General features: G+C 44.1%; 1 protein-coding gene across 3 annotated transcripts in view; it reads left to right on the forward strand.

Moving 5' to 3' along the window:
• LOC129835068 (cGMP-specific 3',5'-cyclic phosphodiesterase-like) overlaps nt 1–17350 on the forward strand; it is a 90143-nt gene that overhangs the window by 36825 nt on the left and 35968 nt on the right. For all 3 annotated transcript variants that reach the window (XM_055900421.1, XM_055900418.1, XM_055900420.1), the window contains exons 4-7: nt 7439–7528; nt 9809–9880; nt 9974–10063; nt 11216–11353. In XM_055900421.1, coding sequence (XP_055756396.1) covers nt 7439–7528; nt 9809–9880; nt 9974–10063; nt 11216–11353 — 390 coding nt within the window. The remainder of the gene's footprint in view (nt 1–7438; nt 7529–9808; nt 9881–9973; nt 10064–11215; nt 11354–17350) is intronic.

The following is a 17350-nucleotide window of genomic DNA, read 5'->3' on the forward strand; positions in this document are numbered from 1 at the left end:
AATCAGAGATCAAAAACGATCCCGTAGGTCAAAAAGTACATCACTGGATTGAAGGACACACATTCAATCCCTCTCACACACACGCTTAAAGTGAAACACTCGAGTTGACCTTCTTTTACTTAAGGGCCCAGACATACCTCACTCGTGACACGTCGTCCCTTGACAGTTTGAGTATATCGATCCTGTCGGGTATTATTTTACAAGACGTATCACTTTCTTGCTGCAATCAATAATCAAACCGTCTTGACGTTTCAACCCGTCATTACCAAGGCAGTCTAAGATGGTCATGAGTATATACAGTATAGTAAAGGTAGTAATACTATGATTAAAGGTCATAGTATCAGTCTTGGCCCAGTTACAGTGTCATGGCCCCTGGAGACCGTGCCCGGAGTTGAACCTTTGACCCACATAGTGATGTCACTGCCCAGGTCCTAAAACAGGGCTCAGCTTTCCTCGCTGTCTCTCAGCCATGGAAATGACACGGTTGTGCTGACTGCTGAGTGTGTGTGTGTGTAGTGTGCGTGCGTGCATGTGTGTGTCCTTCAGCTGCAAGGGCCACTGTTCTATTCCATTTTTACCTTGCTGTCCCATACCCATATACATTAAGAGCAGCATTGTAGACATACTGTACGTGTTTGACTACGTACATGGCCCGTGTATCTACTCACACTGCAGCAGGACCAGAGGTCTTCCTGACATGATCCCCCTCTCTAGGACAGTGGTTTCCAACCTTTTTTAAATCCCTTTAAGTACCCCCTTTAAGATCCTAGTACCCCTGGTTGGGAACCACTGCTCTAGAAGATGTGAACTTCTCTGTGTTCAACCAGTAGGGTCCCAGCTGTGTCAATTGGTGGAGAGGGAGATGATAGCCAGAGTCCGTACGGAGGACAGGATGTGTAATGTGAAGAGCTCACACACAAACACATTGACACACACACACATTCGCACGCACGTACACGCACATGCGTGTGCTCCCCCCCCCCCCCCCCAACACACACACACACACACACACACACACACACTCAGCCAGACCCCCTGTGGAGGAAGTATGTCTTTGAAAGAGAAGGCAGATGTTTGAGAGAGAGAGAGAGAGAGAGAGAAAAAGAGTGTTCTTTCTTCTTTGTGTACATGTCCATGTCTACTCACATGCAATTTCATGTGACATCACTCTACCTTACCCCTGATTAGCTAGCTGCTACGCAATCATCTGGTTGCCGGCCAACAGTGTTCAGACTGACGACGATGACTTTATTGGTGATATTTATAGCACTTCATTTTGATGAAGTGGCCGTGTGTTTTCCTAAACAAGCCTACAGGGACCTAGACTGGAGGAGAGGGAGGGAGAGAGAAGAAGAGATAAATTAGAAGAGACAGAGCGAGGAAGAGACAAAGACAGAGAGAGAGAGAGAGAGCCAGTGGCTTCTTGTCGACGCACCTGTGTCCAATTAGTTTGTTAATCCGACACCTGTGTCCAATTAGTTTGTTAATCCGGTATGGACAGAGGAGAGGTGGTGTGTGTATGTGTGTGTGGACACCTGTGTCCAATTAGTTTGTTAATTATGTATGGACAGAGGAGAGGTGTGTGTGTGTGTGTAGTGTGTGCATCCATGTGTGTGTGTATCTGGTAGCAAAACAAGCCACCAGCTGGGTCCATAGAACCTGATACGGGACCTGCGTTATGTTTTTACAAAACAGCCAAAGCTTTCAGGAAGTGCATCTGCGTCACTCTGCATAGAGGTAGCTCCTACCTAGGGAATTCCTAGCTCTCTGATTGGCTCGTTAAGCCCCAGTTTGGGCAGTTGGGACGGCATTCAAATTGGCGGTGAAACCGGGATCAAAAGTCCCTTCTGGACGTTTGATGTGGCGCAGCACTCTGTGGGGAAAGTGGTTGACAACCGCACAGGCCAGACCCATATGTGGAATTTACAGGGGAAGTTATCTTATCAATACCCCTACAGTGTTGTCTCTAGAACAGTGGTCACTTTTACACCGAAAAAAATATATAAACTCAACATGTAAAGTGTTGGTCCCATGTTTCATGAGAAGAAATAAAAGATACGCATTAAAAGCTTATTTCTCTAAAAATGTCTGCATCCCTGTTAGTGAGCATTTCTTATTTTCCAAGATAATCCATCCACCTGACAGGTGTGGCATATCAAGAAGCTGATTAAACATTATGATCATTACACAGGTACACCTTGTGCTGGGGACAATAAAAGGCCACTCTAAAATGTGCAGTTTTGTCACACAACATAATGCCACAGATGTCTCAAGTTTTGAGGGAGCGTACAATTGGCATGCTGACTGCAGGAATGTCCACCAGAGCTGTTGACAGAGAATTGAATGTTCATTTCTCAACCACCAGACCATGTGTATGGCGTCATGTGGGCGAGCGGTTTGCTGATGTCAACATTGGGAACAGAGTGCCCCATGGTGGTGGTGGGGTTATGGTATGGGCAGGCATAAGCTACGGACAATGAACACAATTGTATTTTATTGATGGCAATTTGAATGCACAGAGATCCTGAGGCCCATTGTCGTGCCATTCATCCGCCACTATCACCTCATGTTTCAGCATGATCATGCTGTACACAATTCCTGGAAGCTGAACATGTCTTAATACTCACTAGACATCTCACCCGTTGAGCATGTGTGGAATGCTCTGGATCGACGTGTTACGCCAGCGTGTTTCCGGTTCCCGACAATATCCAGCAACATCGCACAGCCATTGACGAGGAGTGGGACTACATTCCGCAGGCCTTAATCAACAGCCTGATCAACACTATGCGAAGGAGATGTGCCGCGCTGCATGAGGCAAATGGTGGCCACAGACATTGACTGGTTTTCTGATCCACGCCACTAACTTTTATTTTAGATATCTGTGACCAGTCAAGTGAAATCCACAAAATAGGGCCTAAGGAATTTATTTCAATTGACTGATTTCCTTATATGAACTGTAACTCAGTCTAATCATTGAAATTGTTGCATAATGCATTTATATTTTTATTCGGTATATTTCAACGATTTCTGTGGCAAATGTAACTTATATACTAATGACTGACTCGGGTAATATTGACTCCCAAGATAGAAGTATTAAAAAATCACAGCCACAATCATAGCGAAGACAAAACTTTTCTCTTGTTAAAATATCACCAGGCACATAAATGACTTTCGAATTCAAATAACCGAGGTAGATGATTATTTTAATGAGGTAAGTCTGCCTCGAAAGATTCGGTCTGGCTCTAGCCATTCTAGTCATGGAGATTTTGGCCTGCAATCAAACGGTGTCTCAGAGTAGGTGTGCTGACCAAAGTTACTGTATATTATCGTATTCCTTTTTATTTAAATGGCAATAAAAGGATCCTATATCTGCACTCCTACTTTGAAGACCTAGGTCTGAAATTCTAGTTGATTAAGAGTTCCTCTGTTTAGAGTGTCCAGTGTCAGAGGAAAATAAATTACTCATTTGGGAGAGAGAGAGAGCGCAGTTGATTTGGTCCTTGTTTATGTGGGGTGGAGGTTGGAAGGGAATTTATATGGGAATTGGAAAGTGGGTGTTTTATGAAATCAGTATGATGTTCATCGTTTAGTCATGAAATGGTGGTGTCCGTGTGTATTAGGCATCTGAGGCGTGCTCGTACATGTGCGCGCACACCATCTAGAGAGAAAGGTCACGGTGTGGGCGGTCGCAGAGCCACGAGGAAAGGGTACTTCAGGACATCCATCCACTCTGGATGCATCCCAACTGACACCCTATTCCTTATATAAAATCCTACTTTTGACCATAGCCCTATGGGCCCTGTGTAAAACGAGTGCACTATATAGGGAATAGGGTGCCATTTGGGACTCCGCCTCTGTCTCACCAAATAGGGATCCAGAACAGTGGTCTGGTCATTCTCACAGTTAAGGGGAAATGTGGTGGGTATTCTTTTTATGTCTAGTCAATTGTCTAGAATGTCCATGTGTTTCTGGGCTCATATTCACAAAGGAGGCAATTCAGACCGGAGTTACGGGCGCACAAATGGAACATTATTGCATTTTTATGCACTTTTTTCTCTGTGCGTATTCTGACGTTGGGGGAAATGCCAGTGTCAGCAAGGTACACGTTTGGAGTGGAGATCAAAGAAATGGAGGTGTGTCTACAGATACGCCATATTCTGACATAATAATTCCACCGCCTTTACACACGAGGAAACCATGAATAAGGTTGAGCAAACCTGCCAAGTGAAAAAAGTATCTAATTAATTTTTTTCAGATAGAAATAAGAGCATTCTCCATGAAATGTAATTTATAAATTGATATGATAAGAGCTACATTTTTTTTAATGTTACAGCCTGAATTTAAAATATATTTAAATGAGATTTGTTGTCACTGGCTGACACACAATAGCTCATAATGTCAAAGTGAAATTATGTTTTTTCTAAATTTGAACAAATTAATTAAAAATGAAAAGCTGAAATGTCTTGCATCAATACGTTTTCAACTCTTTGTTATGGCAAAGCCTAAATTAGTTCAGTAGTAAAAATGTGCTTAACAAGTCACATAATAAGTTGCATGGACTCACTCTGTCTGAAATAATAGTGTTTAACATGATTTTTGAATGACTACCTCATCTCTGTAACCCACACATACAATTATTTGTAAACACAGATTTGACCATAAAGACCAAGAAGGTTTTCCAAAGCCTAGCAAAAAAGGGCACCTATTGGTAGAAGGGTAAAAATGAAAAAAGCACACATTGAATAACCCTTTGAGCATGGTGAAGTTATTCATTACACTTTGGATGGTGTATCAATACACCCAGTCACTACAAAGATACAGGCATCCTTCCTAACTCAGTTGCTGGAGAAGAAGGAAACCACTCAGAGATTTCACCATGAGGCAAATGGTGACTTTAAAACTGTTACAGAGTTGAATGGCTGTGATAGGAGAAAACTGAGGATGGATTAACAACATTGTAGTTACTCCACAATACTAACCTAAATGACAGAGTGAAGGACTGTACAGAATACATATATTCCAAAATATGCATCCTGTTCGCAACAAGGCATTAAAGTAATACTGCACAAAATGTGGCAAGTGATACATTTTTCTGTCCTGAATACAAAGTGTTATGTTCGGGGCAAATCCAATACAACACATAGTGGTGGCTGCATCATGTTATGGGTATGCTTGTAATCGTTAAGGACTGGGGAGTTTTCAGGATGAAAAATAAATGGAATGGAGCTTAGCACAGGAAAAATCCTAGAGGGAAACCTGGAAAATTAATTCACCTTTCAGCAGGACAATAACCTAAAACGCAAGGCCAAATCTACACTGGAGTTGCTTACCAAGAGGATAGTGAATGTTCCTGAGTGGCCAAGTTACAGTTTTGACATAAATCTACTTGAAAATGTATGGCAATAACTGAAAATGGTTGCTAGCAATGATCAACAACCAATTTGACAGAGCTCGAAGAATTTTGACAAGAATAATGGGCAAATGTTGCGCAATCCAGGTGTAGAAAGCTTTTAGAGACTTACCCAGAAAGACTCAGGGCTGTAATCACTTCCAAAGGCGCTTCTACAAAGTATTGACTTAGAGGTGTGAATACTTATGTAAACGAGATATTTCTGTATATAATTTTCAATAAATTAGCAAACATTTCTAAAAAAAAATATGTTTTAACTTTGCCATTATGGGGTATTGTGTGTAGATGGGATTTTAAAAAACATTTTTTCTTTTGAATTCTGTCTGTAACACAACGGAATGTGGAATAAGTTAAGGGGTATGAACACGTTCTGAGGGGACTGTAGGTAAATGAGTTTTCCGTTAGGATAAGGAGATTGTAAATGTAGGCTAAATGACAATTGTTTTAGATCTATTTTACCTTATGATCGAGGAGATGAATGTGAAACCAGTCACATGGCAGGGAACGGAAAAGTCGATCGACATGACTGTTTGGGCTATTTATGCCCCTTTCCCCACAGTGAAGTATGAAATGCTGTGCCATTATGCAGAATTTTTAATTGTATGACCTTATAACTTGCAGGGATAAAATGTGGAGACACAAGCCAAATTGGATGGCAAGGCAAAGAGACACTCCAAATGCAACCCTTTGTGTTCCCTAGAATGGTTTAATCGAATGCCCCAACTTTGTCCTGTTTCTTCCAATTTGTAGGCCTATGTCAACTATTGTTAGCCACTATCGGTAGCAACCGTAAGTCATAGCATGGTATATTTAACTGCCAATGTAGTGTTTGTTCCCTTCCCTACATTGGTATCATAACATTCCATTGTTTGATTTGGCCTACCTTTATTTATTTCCTCTGTTAACGCTGTTACATCATTTTGATTGTGGCTGAGGCTCAAGTAATAGTGGATAGTGTTTAATGAAGGACAAATACAAATTGTAGTTAATTTTTTTTGGGGGACATGCAGAATTATTCAATCACGATGGAGCTCATTATGGAGCTCAAACCGTTACTTAGAACTTGCTATCGCGCAGTTCCATGATCGGCGAGCGCCCTGAGCAAGGCAGTTTACCCACCGTTCCCAGGGCCCCGAAGACGTGGACAGTTAACCCCCCCCCCCCCCCCGCCACCTCTCTGATTCAGAGGGGTTGGGTTTAATGCGGAAGACACATTTCAGTTGAAGGCATTCAGTTGTACAACTGACTAGGTATCCCTCATTCCCTTTCCAATTAGGGCATATGTATTATATCATACTACGCTATACTATTCTCCATATTCTAATTATATTGTAGGTTAAACTAATTCCAACGCTAACATTGATGAACTTTAATGTGGCAACTTTCAGAATGAATCAAAACACCTTTTTTTAAATTCATGCGCAGAGGCTCTGTTTTTTCATGAAGTAGGATTCATGATTATTCCCCAAAACACAAATCATGTCTAAAATCAAAGGGGTTTTAAATCTACCCATTGGTTCTGTAACAGAGACAAATATTCAAATGCTTTCGTGGCTCTCTTTCTATATTCTGAACGCATTCTCTGTAGTCTACATTCAAGTCTTGTGCTGATCAAATTCAAATTAAGGGTACACCATATTTGCTTCAGAGAAATGAACAGAAAAAAACTAATTGGAACAAAAACTCCTAGATGAAATTGGTAGGCCACCCAGGGGATGTGTATTCTGGGGTTGAAGTAAATGTATTCAGTGCGCACAAGGAAACCACGCCCACAAACCTGGTTTTGCTCCTCCATAAGGTGAATCTGAATACCAACTACTGAGAAGTCCCTAGGAAAGGCGTGCATAGTCTGAATCGGCCCCAAAGTGTCTCAGGGCTGATCTAGGATCAGTTTGACCTTTTAAATCAAAATGAATAAGAGAGGGGGGACCTGATCCTTGGTCAGCGCTCCTACTTACGAGATGCTTTGCGATTACATGCCTGGTCACGTTAAATGAGATTGTTTGTACTGTTTGTATCTCATCACAGGACCCCAGGTTCAATGCAGAGGTGGATCAGATTACAGGATACAAGACCCAGAGCATCCTGTGTATGCCTATCAAAAACCATAGAGAAGAGGTAAGACATAATTGACTGTGAAAGTAACCGCCCCTTCCTCTTTACTTCCTGTCATGTCCTGTGCGGTTTTGAATGGGCTTCAAGGGAGACTATGTGAATACTTCAGAAAGTATTCACACCCCTTGACTTATTCTACTTTTTTTTTATGTTACGGCCTGAATACAAAATGGTTTAAATTGAGATTTGTTGTCACTGGCTTACACACAATGGCTCATAATGTCAAAGTGAAATTGTTTGAACAAATTAATTAAAAATTAAAACTTGAAATGTCTTGCGTCAATACGTTTTCAACCTCTTTTGTTATGTCAAGGCTAAATTAGTTCAGGAGTAAAAATGTGCTTAACAAGTCACATAATAAGTTGCATGGACTCACGCTGTGTGCAATAATAGTGTTTAACATCATTTTTTAATGACTACCTCATCTCTGTACCCCACATATTATCTGTAAGGTCCCTCAGTCGAGCAGTGAATTTCAAACAGATTCAACCACAAAGACCAGGGAGGTTTTCCAATGCCTAGCAAAGAAGGACACCTATTGGTAGTTGACATTGAATATCCCTTTGAGCATAGTGAAGTTATTAAATATACTTTGGATGGTGTATAAATACACCCAGTCACTGCAAAGATTCAGGCATCCTTCCTAACTCAGTTGTTGGAGAGGAAGGAAACCGCTCAGGGATTTCACCATGAGGCCAATGATGACTTTAAAACATTTACAGAGTTTAATGGCTGTGATAGGAGAAAACTGAGGATGGATCAACAACATTTTAGTGACTCCACAATACTAGCCTAATTGACAGAGTGAAAAGAAGGAAGCCTGTACAGAATAACAAATATTCCAAAACATGCATCTTGTTTGCAACAAGGCACTAAAGTAATAATGCAAAAAATATGGCAAAGCAATTACATTTTTGTCCTGAATACAAAATGTTATGTTTGGAGCAAATACAATACATCACATTACTGATTACCTTTCTCGATATTTTCAAGAATAGTGGTGGCTGCATTATGTCATGGGTATGCTTGAAATTGTTAAGGACTGGGGAGTTTTTCAGGATAAAAAATGTACTGAATGGAGCTTAGCACAGGCAAAATCCTAGAGGAAAAACTGGTTCAGTCTTTCCACCATACACTGGGAGATTAATTCACCTTTCAGTAGGACAATAACCTATAACACAAAGCCAAATCTACACTGGAGTTGCTCAGCAAGAAGACAGTGAATGTTCCTGAGTGGCTGAATTGCAGTTTTGACTTAAGTACATGTTAAAATAAATGGCAAAACCTGAAAATGGTTGCCTAGCACTGATCAACAACCAATTTGACAGAGCTTGAAGAATTTTGAAATTAATAATGTGTAATGACTTCCGCCGAAGTCGGCCCTTCTCCTTGTTCGGGTGGTCTCCGCCCGGATCGCCCTGCACCTCGCCCTCCGGGTCGTCCCCGAGGCTGGTGTCAAGGGGGGGGTACTGTAACGACTTCCGCCGAAGTCGGCCCTTCTCCTTGTTCGGGTGGTGTTCGGCGGTCGACGTCACCGGCTTTCTAGTCACCACCGATCCATTTTTCAGTTTCGTTTTGTTTTGTCTGTATTACACACACCTGGTTTCAATTCCCCTATCATGTTCCCTATTTAACCCTCTGGCATACATTTCTGTTCTGTCCGTGATTGTTTGTTTCGTTAGTGGTTGTTGTTGGTGCATGTGTGTTTGTTATATTCCCTATGAGGACTTTTTGCTTGTATTTTGAGTAAACGCCGTTGTTTTGCTCAACACCTGTGTCCTGCGCTTGACTCCGCTACATCTCTGCACACACCTTTTCCAGGTGTGAAAAGCTATTAAAGTCTTACCCAGAAAGACTCACAGCTGTAATCACTGCCAAAGGTGATTCTAACATTGACTCAGTGGTATTTTATCTTTTATCTTTTTTTAAATTCTTTTTTTTACAAATGTTACAATTTTTCTTCCACTTTGACATTACAGAGTATTTTGTGTAAATCATTGACAAATATTGACAATTCAATCAATTTTAATCCCACTTTGTAACGCAACAGAACGTGGAAAAAATCAAGGGTTGTGAATGCTTTCTGAAGGCACTGTACCTCAGAGTTTACAATTGAGCAATCGAGGTCAGAGAGAAATAATTTCATTTTTTTTTGCTCCCGTTCGTCTTTCTGTTTTCTACTCTTTGTAGTTGTGGCTCTGCGTTTTGATGGATGCTCTCCCTGCGTGTGTTTGATCTACTTCTCGCCTCTCTATTCGCCCTCTCTTTTCTTTCGTCTGCCAGGTGGTAGGAGTGGCTCAGGCCATCAACAAGAAGTGTGGAGAGAACGGTACTTTCACTGAACAGGATGAAAAGGTACTGGGGAGAAAGAGACTGGTGTTCAAAGCTCTCTTTCTCTGTAAATGCCATGCTCTGAATCAAGCTCATAGTCTTTGATTTCCCTGACAGGACTTCTCTGCCTACCTGGCCTTCTCCGGGATCGTCCTACACAACGCCCAGCTCTACGAGACGTCCCAGCTGGAAAACCGACGCAATCAGGTATGTTGCTGCATGTGGATTTTTATGTTCTCAAAGTGTGTGTGAGTGTGTTTGTGCTCTCGCGGTCTCACTGCAGAATTAGACATTCATCCACATTCTCCAAACGTCAAATTTTGAAGTTGCTCCAAACGTCAAATTTTGAAGTGTTTTTGTTGCTCCTGCTGCACTGTATCGTTCCATTTCGCCAAACGTCAAATTTAGAAGTTAAATGTTAAGTTTAGGCACTCATTCCGAATGGTTACGGTAAGGGTTAAGGTTTGGGATAGAGTTATAATAATACAAATTCGAACTACTGTGACTGGGATCGAACACGCAACTTTCTGATCCAGAGTCATGGGATAACCCAAGCTTACTTCATGGTACTAGTGCTCACTATCGCCCCTAGTGGAAGCTAGCAAAATCCACACCTACTTCATGGTCATAGTGCTCACTATTGCCCCTAGTGGAAGCTAGCAAAACCCAAGCCTGCTTCATGGTAATAGTGCTCACTATTGCCCCTAGTGGAAGCTAGCAAAACCCAAGCTTACTTCATGGTACTAGTGCTCACTATCGCCCCTAGTGGAAGCTAGCAAAATCCACGCCTACTTCATGGTCATAGTGCTCACTATTGCCCCTAGTGGAAGCTAGCAAAACCCAAGCCTACTTCATGGTAATAGTGCTCACTATTGCCCCTAGTGGACGCTAGCAAAACCCAAGCCTACTTCATGGTAGTAGTGTTCACTATTGCCCCTAGTGGAAGCTATGAAAACCCAAGTCTACTTCATGGTAATAGTGCTCTCTATTGCCCCTAGTGGAAGCTAGCATAACCCAAGCCTACTTCATGGTAATAGTGCTCTCTATTGCCCCTAATGGAATCTAGCAAAACCCAAGTCTACTTCATGGTAATAGTGCTCTCTATTGTGGAAGGTTTTGACGGCATTTCTCGGCGTCCTCAGGAGATGGCTAGACATACAATTTCTGGAACAATCTCCCTGGCATATGCGTAGGTGTGTGTGGGTGGGTGTTACCATGCTTTCTTGTGAGTGTGTGTTCATGTGTTTGTGTATGAGTGTGTGTTCATGTTTTTGTGTTTGTGTATGAGTATGTGGGTGTGTGTTCATGCTTTCATATGTTTGTGTGTGTTAATGGTTTACTGTGTCTGTCTCCCCCCAGGTGCTGTTGGACTTGGCCAGTCTGATCTTTGAGGAGCAGCAGTCTCTCGAGGTGTTACTGAGGAAGATAGCAGGCACCATCCTCTCCTTTATGCAGGCCCAGGGCTGCACTGTCTTCATAGCCGATGGAGACTCTATGGTGGGTTCACACGTGCACACACACACACACACACACACACACACATGCTTGCCAGGGCAGTACACAGAACTTTCAGGAGGCGGGTGCTCAAAATGGAAAAAGGGCACCCACTGGTGAAATGATGACTTTCATAATTCATAACATACTACCTGCTTCTGTAGCGAAGATTTGACCATTCCTGATCATAGGCCTATTTATTTCTCTAACAGCACTCATCACAAATTGTAAGCAAGCTATACAGTGCCTCCCAAGGCATGATTGACATCGGGAAAAGGGGGTGGGCTATCAGCTGATCAACGATGTTAAACCTGCTAGTTAATATTTCGATTGCGATCTCCAAATGCTCTTAAATATTAACGTAATAATATAATATTCAGAATCTTCTAACTCGTGATATATGGCTGGCTAGTTGCTTGTGTGGCTATGTTAGTATATGATGGTTAGTTCGAGTCTAGACTACCTGTGTTGCTGCTGCTCCGATGTACAACTCCCGACTGAAGAAGGGATGGAGTCGGAGGGTCGGTGATTCTATGTCTTTCTGCCTCTCTCCGATGCACGTATCAGCCAACCAGATCGATAATTGATGATGCACATCAAGTGGTATCAAGTGTTAATAAAAGGTTATGCTGCTGTGACAGTACTGTGGGTATTTAGGGAGCTTGCTACACACACACGACCAGTGACCACATCTCAAGCCATACATGTTTGGATACCGGGTGCATGCAATCTCCGTACAGGGCAGTCTCCGTACAGGGCGGTCTCCGTACAGGGCAGTCTCCGTACAGGGCGGTCTCCGTACATGGCGGTCTCCGTACAGGGAAGTCTCCGTACAGGGCGGTCTCCGTACAGGGCGGTCTCCGTACATGGCGGTCTCCGTACAGGGCAGTCTCCGTACAGGGCAGTCTCCGTACAGGGCAGTCTCCGTACAGGGCAGTCTCCGTACAGGGCAGTCTCCGTACAGGGCAGTCTCCGTACAGGGCAGTCTCCGTACAGGGCTCTCTCCGTACAGGGCAGTCTCCGTACAGGGCAGTCTCCGTACAGGGCAGTCTCCGTACAGGGCAGTCTCCGTACAGGGCAGTCTCCGTACAGGGCAGTCTCCGTACAGGGCAGTCTCCGTACAGGGCAGTCTCCGTACAGGGATGTCTCCGTACAGGGCAGTCTCCGTACAGGGCAGTCTCCGTACAGGGCAGTCTCCGTACAGGGCTCTCTCCGTACAGGGCAGTCTCCGTACAGGGCAGTCTACGTACAGGGCAGTCTCCGTACAGGGCTCTCTCCGTACAGGGCAGTCTCCGTACAGGGCAGTCTACGTACAGGGCAGACTGAGATAAAGGCACAACTGGGTGCATGATGCGAGCTCCGGACAGGGCAGACCAACGAACGGTGTAGGGGTGGCGAACTTGACGACGTCACAACGACATAAGGGCACCGGGTTCAGAACAACGACGACAAAAAAACGGAAGAAAACATTTTTAATTCCACCACCCAAAAGGCTACTTGGCGAGTGGAAAGGCAAGGGGACAGGAGCTCGGGCACAGGTCGACCCCTATCTGTGCATGTGCCTGATGCTTGTGCGTGCACGCGCACAGGTGCGCACACCCGAATGCACACGTGCACACACACACACACACACACACGCTTGCACGTGTGCACACATTCAAAGAGATAAAAGAGAGAATGAATAGAGGTGTCACAGAATGACAGAAAGAGAGAAATAAGGGGATGAATGCTTTGATTGACACCGGGTAGGCGGAGAGGGCAGCACAGTCCACCTTGATGACAGTTTCACGGTGAGCGAGAGAACAATTATAAAAGAGAAAGAAAGACAGGAATGATAAAAGAGAAAATGGAGGAGATATTCTCTCCACACGTCTCAGTGTGGAGAGAATAACTACAGGACTTCCACGGTATTCTATAGAGACCCATTCTATTCTGTATTCCTCTTGTGTAGCTCCAGCCTTGAATACCTTTGAGGTTTTCTATTCAGACAGCCCATTGACACACAGCAATCTTCAATATCGTTGGTATGAATGATGATGCTTAATAAAGGGAGAGTTCAAAATAATGCCCATTCATTTGGGGATCAAGGTCTATGGATTTCCCCTAGGCCTACTCTATTGAATTTTCAATACAGACTGCATGGAATTTGGACTGAGCTCGGCCACTTTTGTACGAAAACATTGAACAAATGTATATTCCGGGTTCAACTATCCCTGGCAGCATCCATTGAGAGGCCCTCAGCATTTAGCCGAGTACTTGCGATGCAATCAGCGTTAACAATTGAAGGCTGTTTTGTTCCCCTGTTAGTGGAGAAAATATAAAATGCCATTGTAATAGAGAAAAATGAATGGCTGCATTGAGCCCAGTCCACTAGACAATGAGAAACATTATTCTAGAAGTGCTTGTGTGTGTTCATTCTGCCTCCTATGATTATGAGAGAAACAGAACTGAATGGGACTTGTCTTGTCTCTTGTCTGTCTTGTCTTGTCTGTTCAGATCTGAACTGCAACTAGTACATAAAGTAATATGACTGCTGGTGGCTATGGAAAATAGTACATAGAGAAATGTGACTGCTGGTGGCTATGGAAACTAGTACATAGAGAAATGTGACTGCTGGTGGCTATGGAAAATAGTACATAGAGAAATGTGACTGCTGGTGGCTATGGAAACTAGTACATAGAGAAATGTGACTGCTGGTGGCTATGGAAACTAGTACATAGAGAAATGTGACTGCTGGTGGCTATGGAAACTAGTACATAGAGAAACATAACTGCTGGTGGCTATGGAAACTAGTACATAGCCACCAGCAGTCACATTTCTCTATGTACTAGTTTCCATAGCCACCAGCAGTCACATTTCTCTATGGAAACTAGTACATAGAGAAATGTGACTGCTGGTGGCTATGGAAACTAGTACATAGAGAAATGTGACTGCTGGTGGCTATGGAAACTAGTACATAGAGAAATGTGACTGCTGGTGGCTATGGAAACTAGTACATAGAGAAATGTGACTGCTGGTGGCTATGGAAACTAGTACATAGAGAAATGTGACTGCTGGTGGCTATGGAAACTAGTACATAGAGAAATGTGACTGCTGGTGGCTATGGAAACTAGTACATAGAGAAATGTGACTGCTGGTGGCTATGGAAACTAGTACATAGAGAAATGTGACTGCTGGTGGCTATGGAAACTAGTACATAGAGAAATGTGACTGCTGGTGGCTATGGAAAGTTACTGTACCACTATCTGCCTGTCTTGCTCTACCCTACCCTCTACCCTATTACACAAACACAAGAATGAATGTACACACACATGCACACACACTTACACGCATGCAAGCACACACACCCACACACACACAGGGTGGTAAAAAGGACATCCATCCACCAGCACCTCTTTGCTCTGAAGAAGCCCAGTGTTGGGTGTCTGTAGCTGGGTGGGAGAGAGGAGAGCATCTACCTGGACTTATATTGACCCTACTGTCTTTGAGAACAGATCCACAGGTAGAGACACAGCCTCACTCACCCCCTTATTTATCCCTGCCAAGCAGCCAATCACAATGCTTTATGGGAAGCACACACGCACATAAACGCGTGCACACCAACATCACACAAGCCAACATTCGCACCCACCCATAGCTTGCGCAAACACGCGCGCACACACACACACACAGTTCCCACAACTCCCCACTCCCACTTCACCTTTCTCACACACACACTCTCCCTTTCCCCCCACTTCCACCCCCCCCCCCCCCCCCCGTTCCCCACGCTCACTAAATTGGAATATGGACTTTCAGCTACGACGAACGAGGAGTGTGATTTATTGCAGTGAGCAAGGCGGAGAGGAGATCTCCATTCTCTTCTCTTAGGATGTGTTCGCATGTTTTCTGCGAGGGAGAAAGGACAGAGTTCACCGGAGGGAGCTTGAAGCTTTTCTGTCCTAGGCGGGATGTCTTTTGGCCCGAAATGAGTCAACTTCACAATCAACAGGGGAGAGATGGGGACTTGTTCAATGCCACTGAAACAAGAGTGGCCCTCTGGTAAAAGTTCATCAATCTCGCTGCGCCTACTCTGTTTGTTTTTGTGTGTGTGTGTGTGTGTGTGTGTACGCATACACATGTTTGTGCTGTAGACATGTGTTTGGGTGCAAGTAAGACAAACAGCTGCCACTGCACAGCACGCTGTGGCCAAGACGCTAACGCCATAATATTTACCCAGCAAACGAGCAGCAATCCTCTGAGCCATTAATCTTCCACAGTAGTAAGAAGCAGAACTACTGTTAATTACTGTTCGAGTAACATTTCACAGGCATCTGTCGTTGTTATTGATAACTGACAAAGATATGAGTTGGTGATCAAAAACAGACACACTTCCTAAGTCCATGTACTATATTTTGGCTATAATGCTTATGTCCATAAACAGTCAGTATTAATAGCATACACAACACGTATCATCCTTCAGTTGTTATTTGGTTATATGAGGGTTGTCTTATCTAAACAAGCCCAGAAAGGACACTGTGTCACGAACGTCGTAATCCTCCTCGTCTGAGGAGGAGTAAGGATCGGACCAAAACGCAGCGTGGTTTGAATACATTCTTCTGTTTAATAAAGAAGAAACAAAGAACACTTGACCCACAATACAAAACAGGCTACCTAAATATGGTTCCCAATCAGAGACAATGAATGACAGAATGACCCACATAGAAACAGACAACATAGATAATACCCACCCAACTCACGCCCTGACCAACAAAATAAAGACAAAACAAAGGAAATAAGGTCAGAAACGTGACACACTGACCCAAGCCTTCCGGGAGGATGGTACAGTAGATAAGCTTTTTGCTGGTCAAAGATTAGAGCTTGGGCCATAAAGGTTGTTTTGTCACTGTAGCTTCATCAGTACTGCAGCAACTGGCCCAAAAAACTGGCCCAAATAGGGAGCCAGCTGGTTTTCGTTCTCTCTCTCTCTCAAATTGGAAGGGAGTGGCTGCACAGTAACATGCTACATATGACATCAGAGCTCAGGGTCTCCGCTTCACAGCTATGTATGGGTTTTGACTGACAGCTGTTCTGAACTTGAGCACCGCACGCAACACGGAGTTGCCCCCACCCCTCCTTCTAATTGGGCTCTATGTATTTCGAATGATGAGACGTTGAGGATTATAATAAATGCAGCTTTGATGTCATACAAGCAAGTCAAACACCTGTGAGTCCAAATGTGCACTTCACATTTCCATATCCTAAAACTTGTGTCATATACAGTGTCAACGTTTATGATCACTATCTTTGATGTACAGTTACAAGATGGCATGGTTTCATACCCTGGGTTGTTCTTTACAGAATGAGTGGGGGCTGGGAAGAGTGGGGGCTGATATCCCAGGGAGCACTCAAAAGGCGAGAGACCAGTGGCTAAGCAAGGGAGGGTGTTGCGGGCATACTCTACCCACACGAGCTGCTGGCTCAAGGTGGTGGGATTGGTGGAGACCAGGCAGCGAAGGGTCATCTCCAGGTCCTGATTTGCTCGCTCCAACTGGCCGTTAGACTCGGGGTGGAACCCGGCTGGCCGACAACCCAATGAGCGTGCAGAACGCCTTCCAGAACTGGGACGAGAACTGAGGACCCTGCTCGTAGACCATGTCCACCGGAAGTCCATGGATCTGGAAGAGGTGCTGCACCATGAGCTGGGCCGTCTCCTTGGCTGAAGGCAGCTTGGGGAGAGGGATGAAGTGGGCGGCTTTGGAAAACCGGTCCACCATGGTAGGGATAACTGTGTTGCCATCAGACGGGGGGAGACCAGTGACGAAGTCCAGGGTCATATGTGACCAGGAATGGTGAGGGACGGGAAGTGGTTGAAGGAGGCCAGCCGCAGCTTGCCGAGGAGTCTTATTCTGGGCACACACGGTGCAGGCGGCGACGATCGCAGTGATGTCAGGAACCAAGGTGGGCCACCAAAAACGTTGTTGTACAAAGGCCAGGGTCCGACGGGAGCCAGGATGGGAGGCC

The sequence above is a fragment of the Salvelinus fontinalis genome, chromosome 36 (assembly GCF_029448725.1).
Source record: "Salvelinus fontinalis isolate EN_2023a chromosome 36, ASM2944872v1, whole genome shotgun sequence".
Taxonomy (NCBI): domain Eukaryota; kingdom Metazoa; phylum Chordata; class Actinopteri; order Salmoniformes; family Salmonidae; genus Salvelinus; species Salvelinus fontinalis.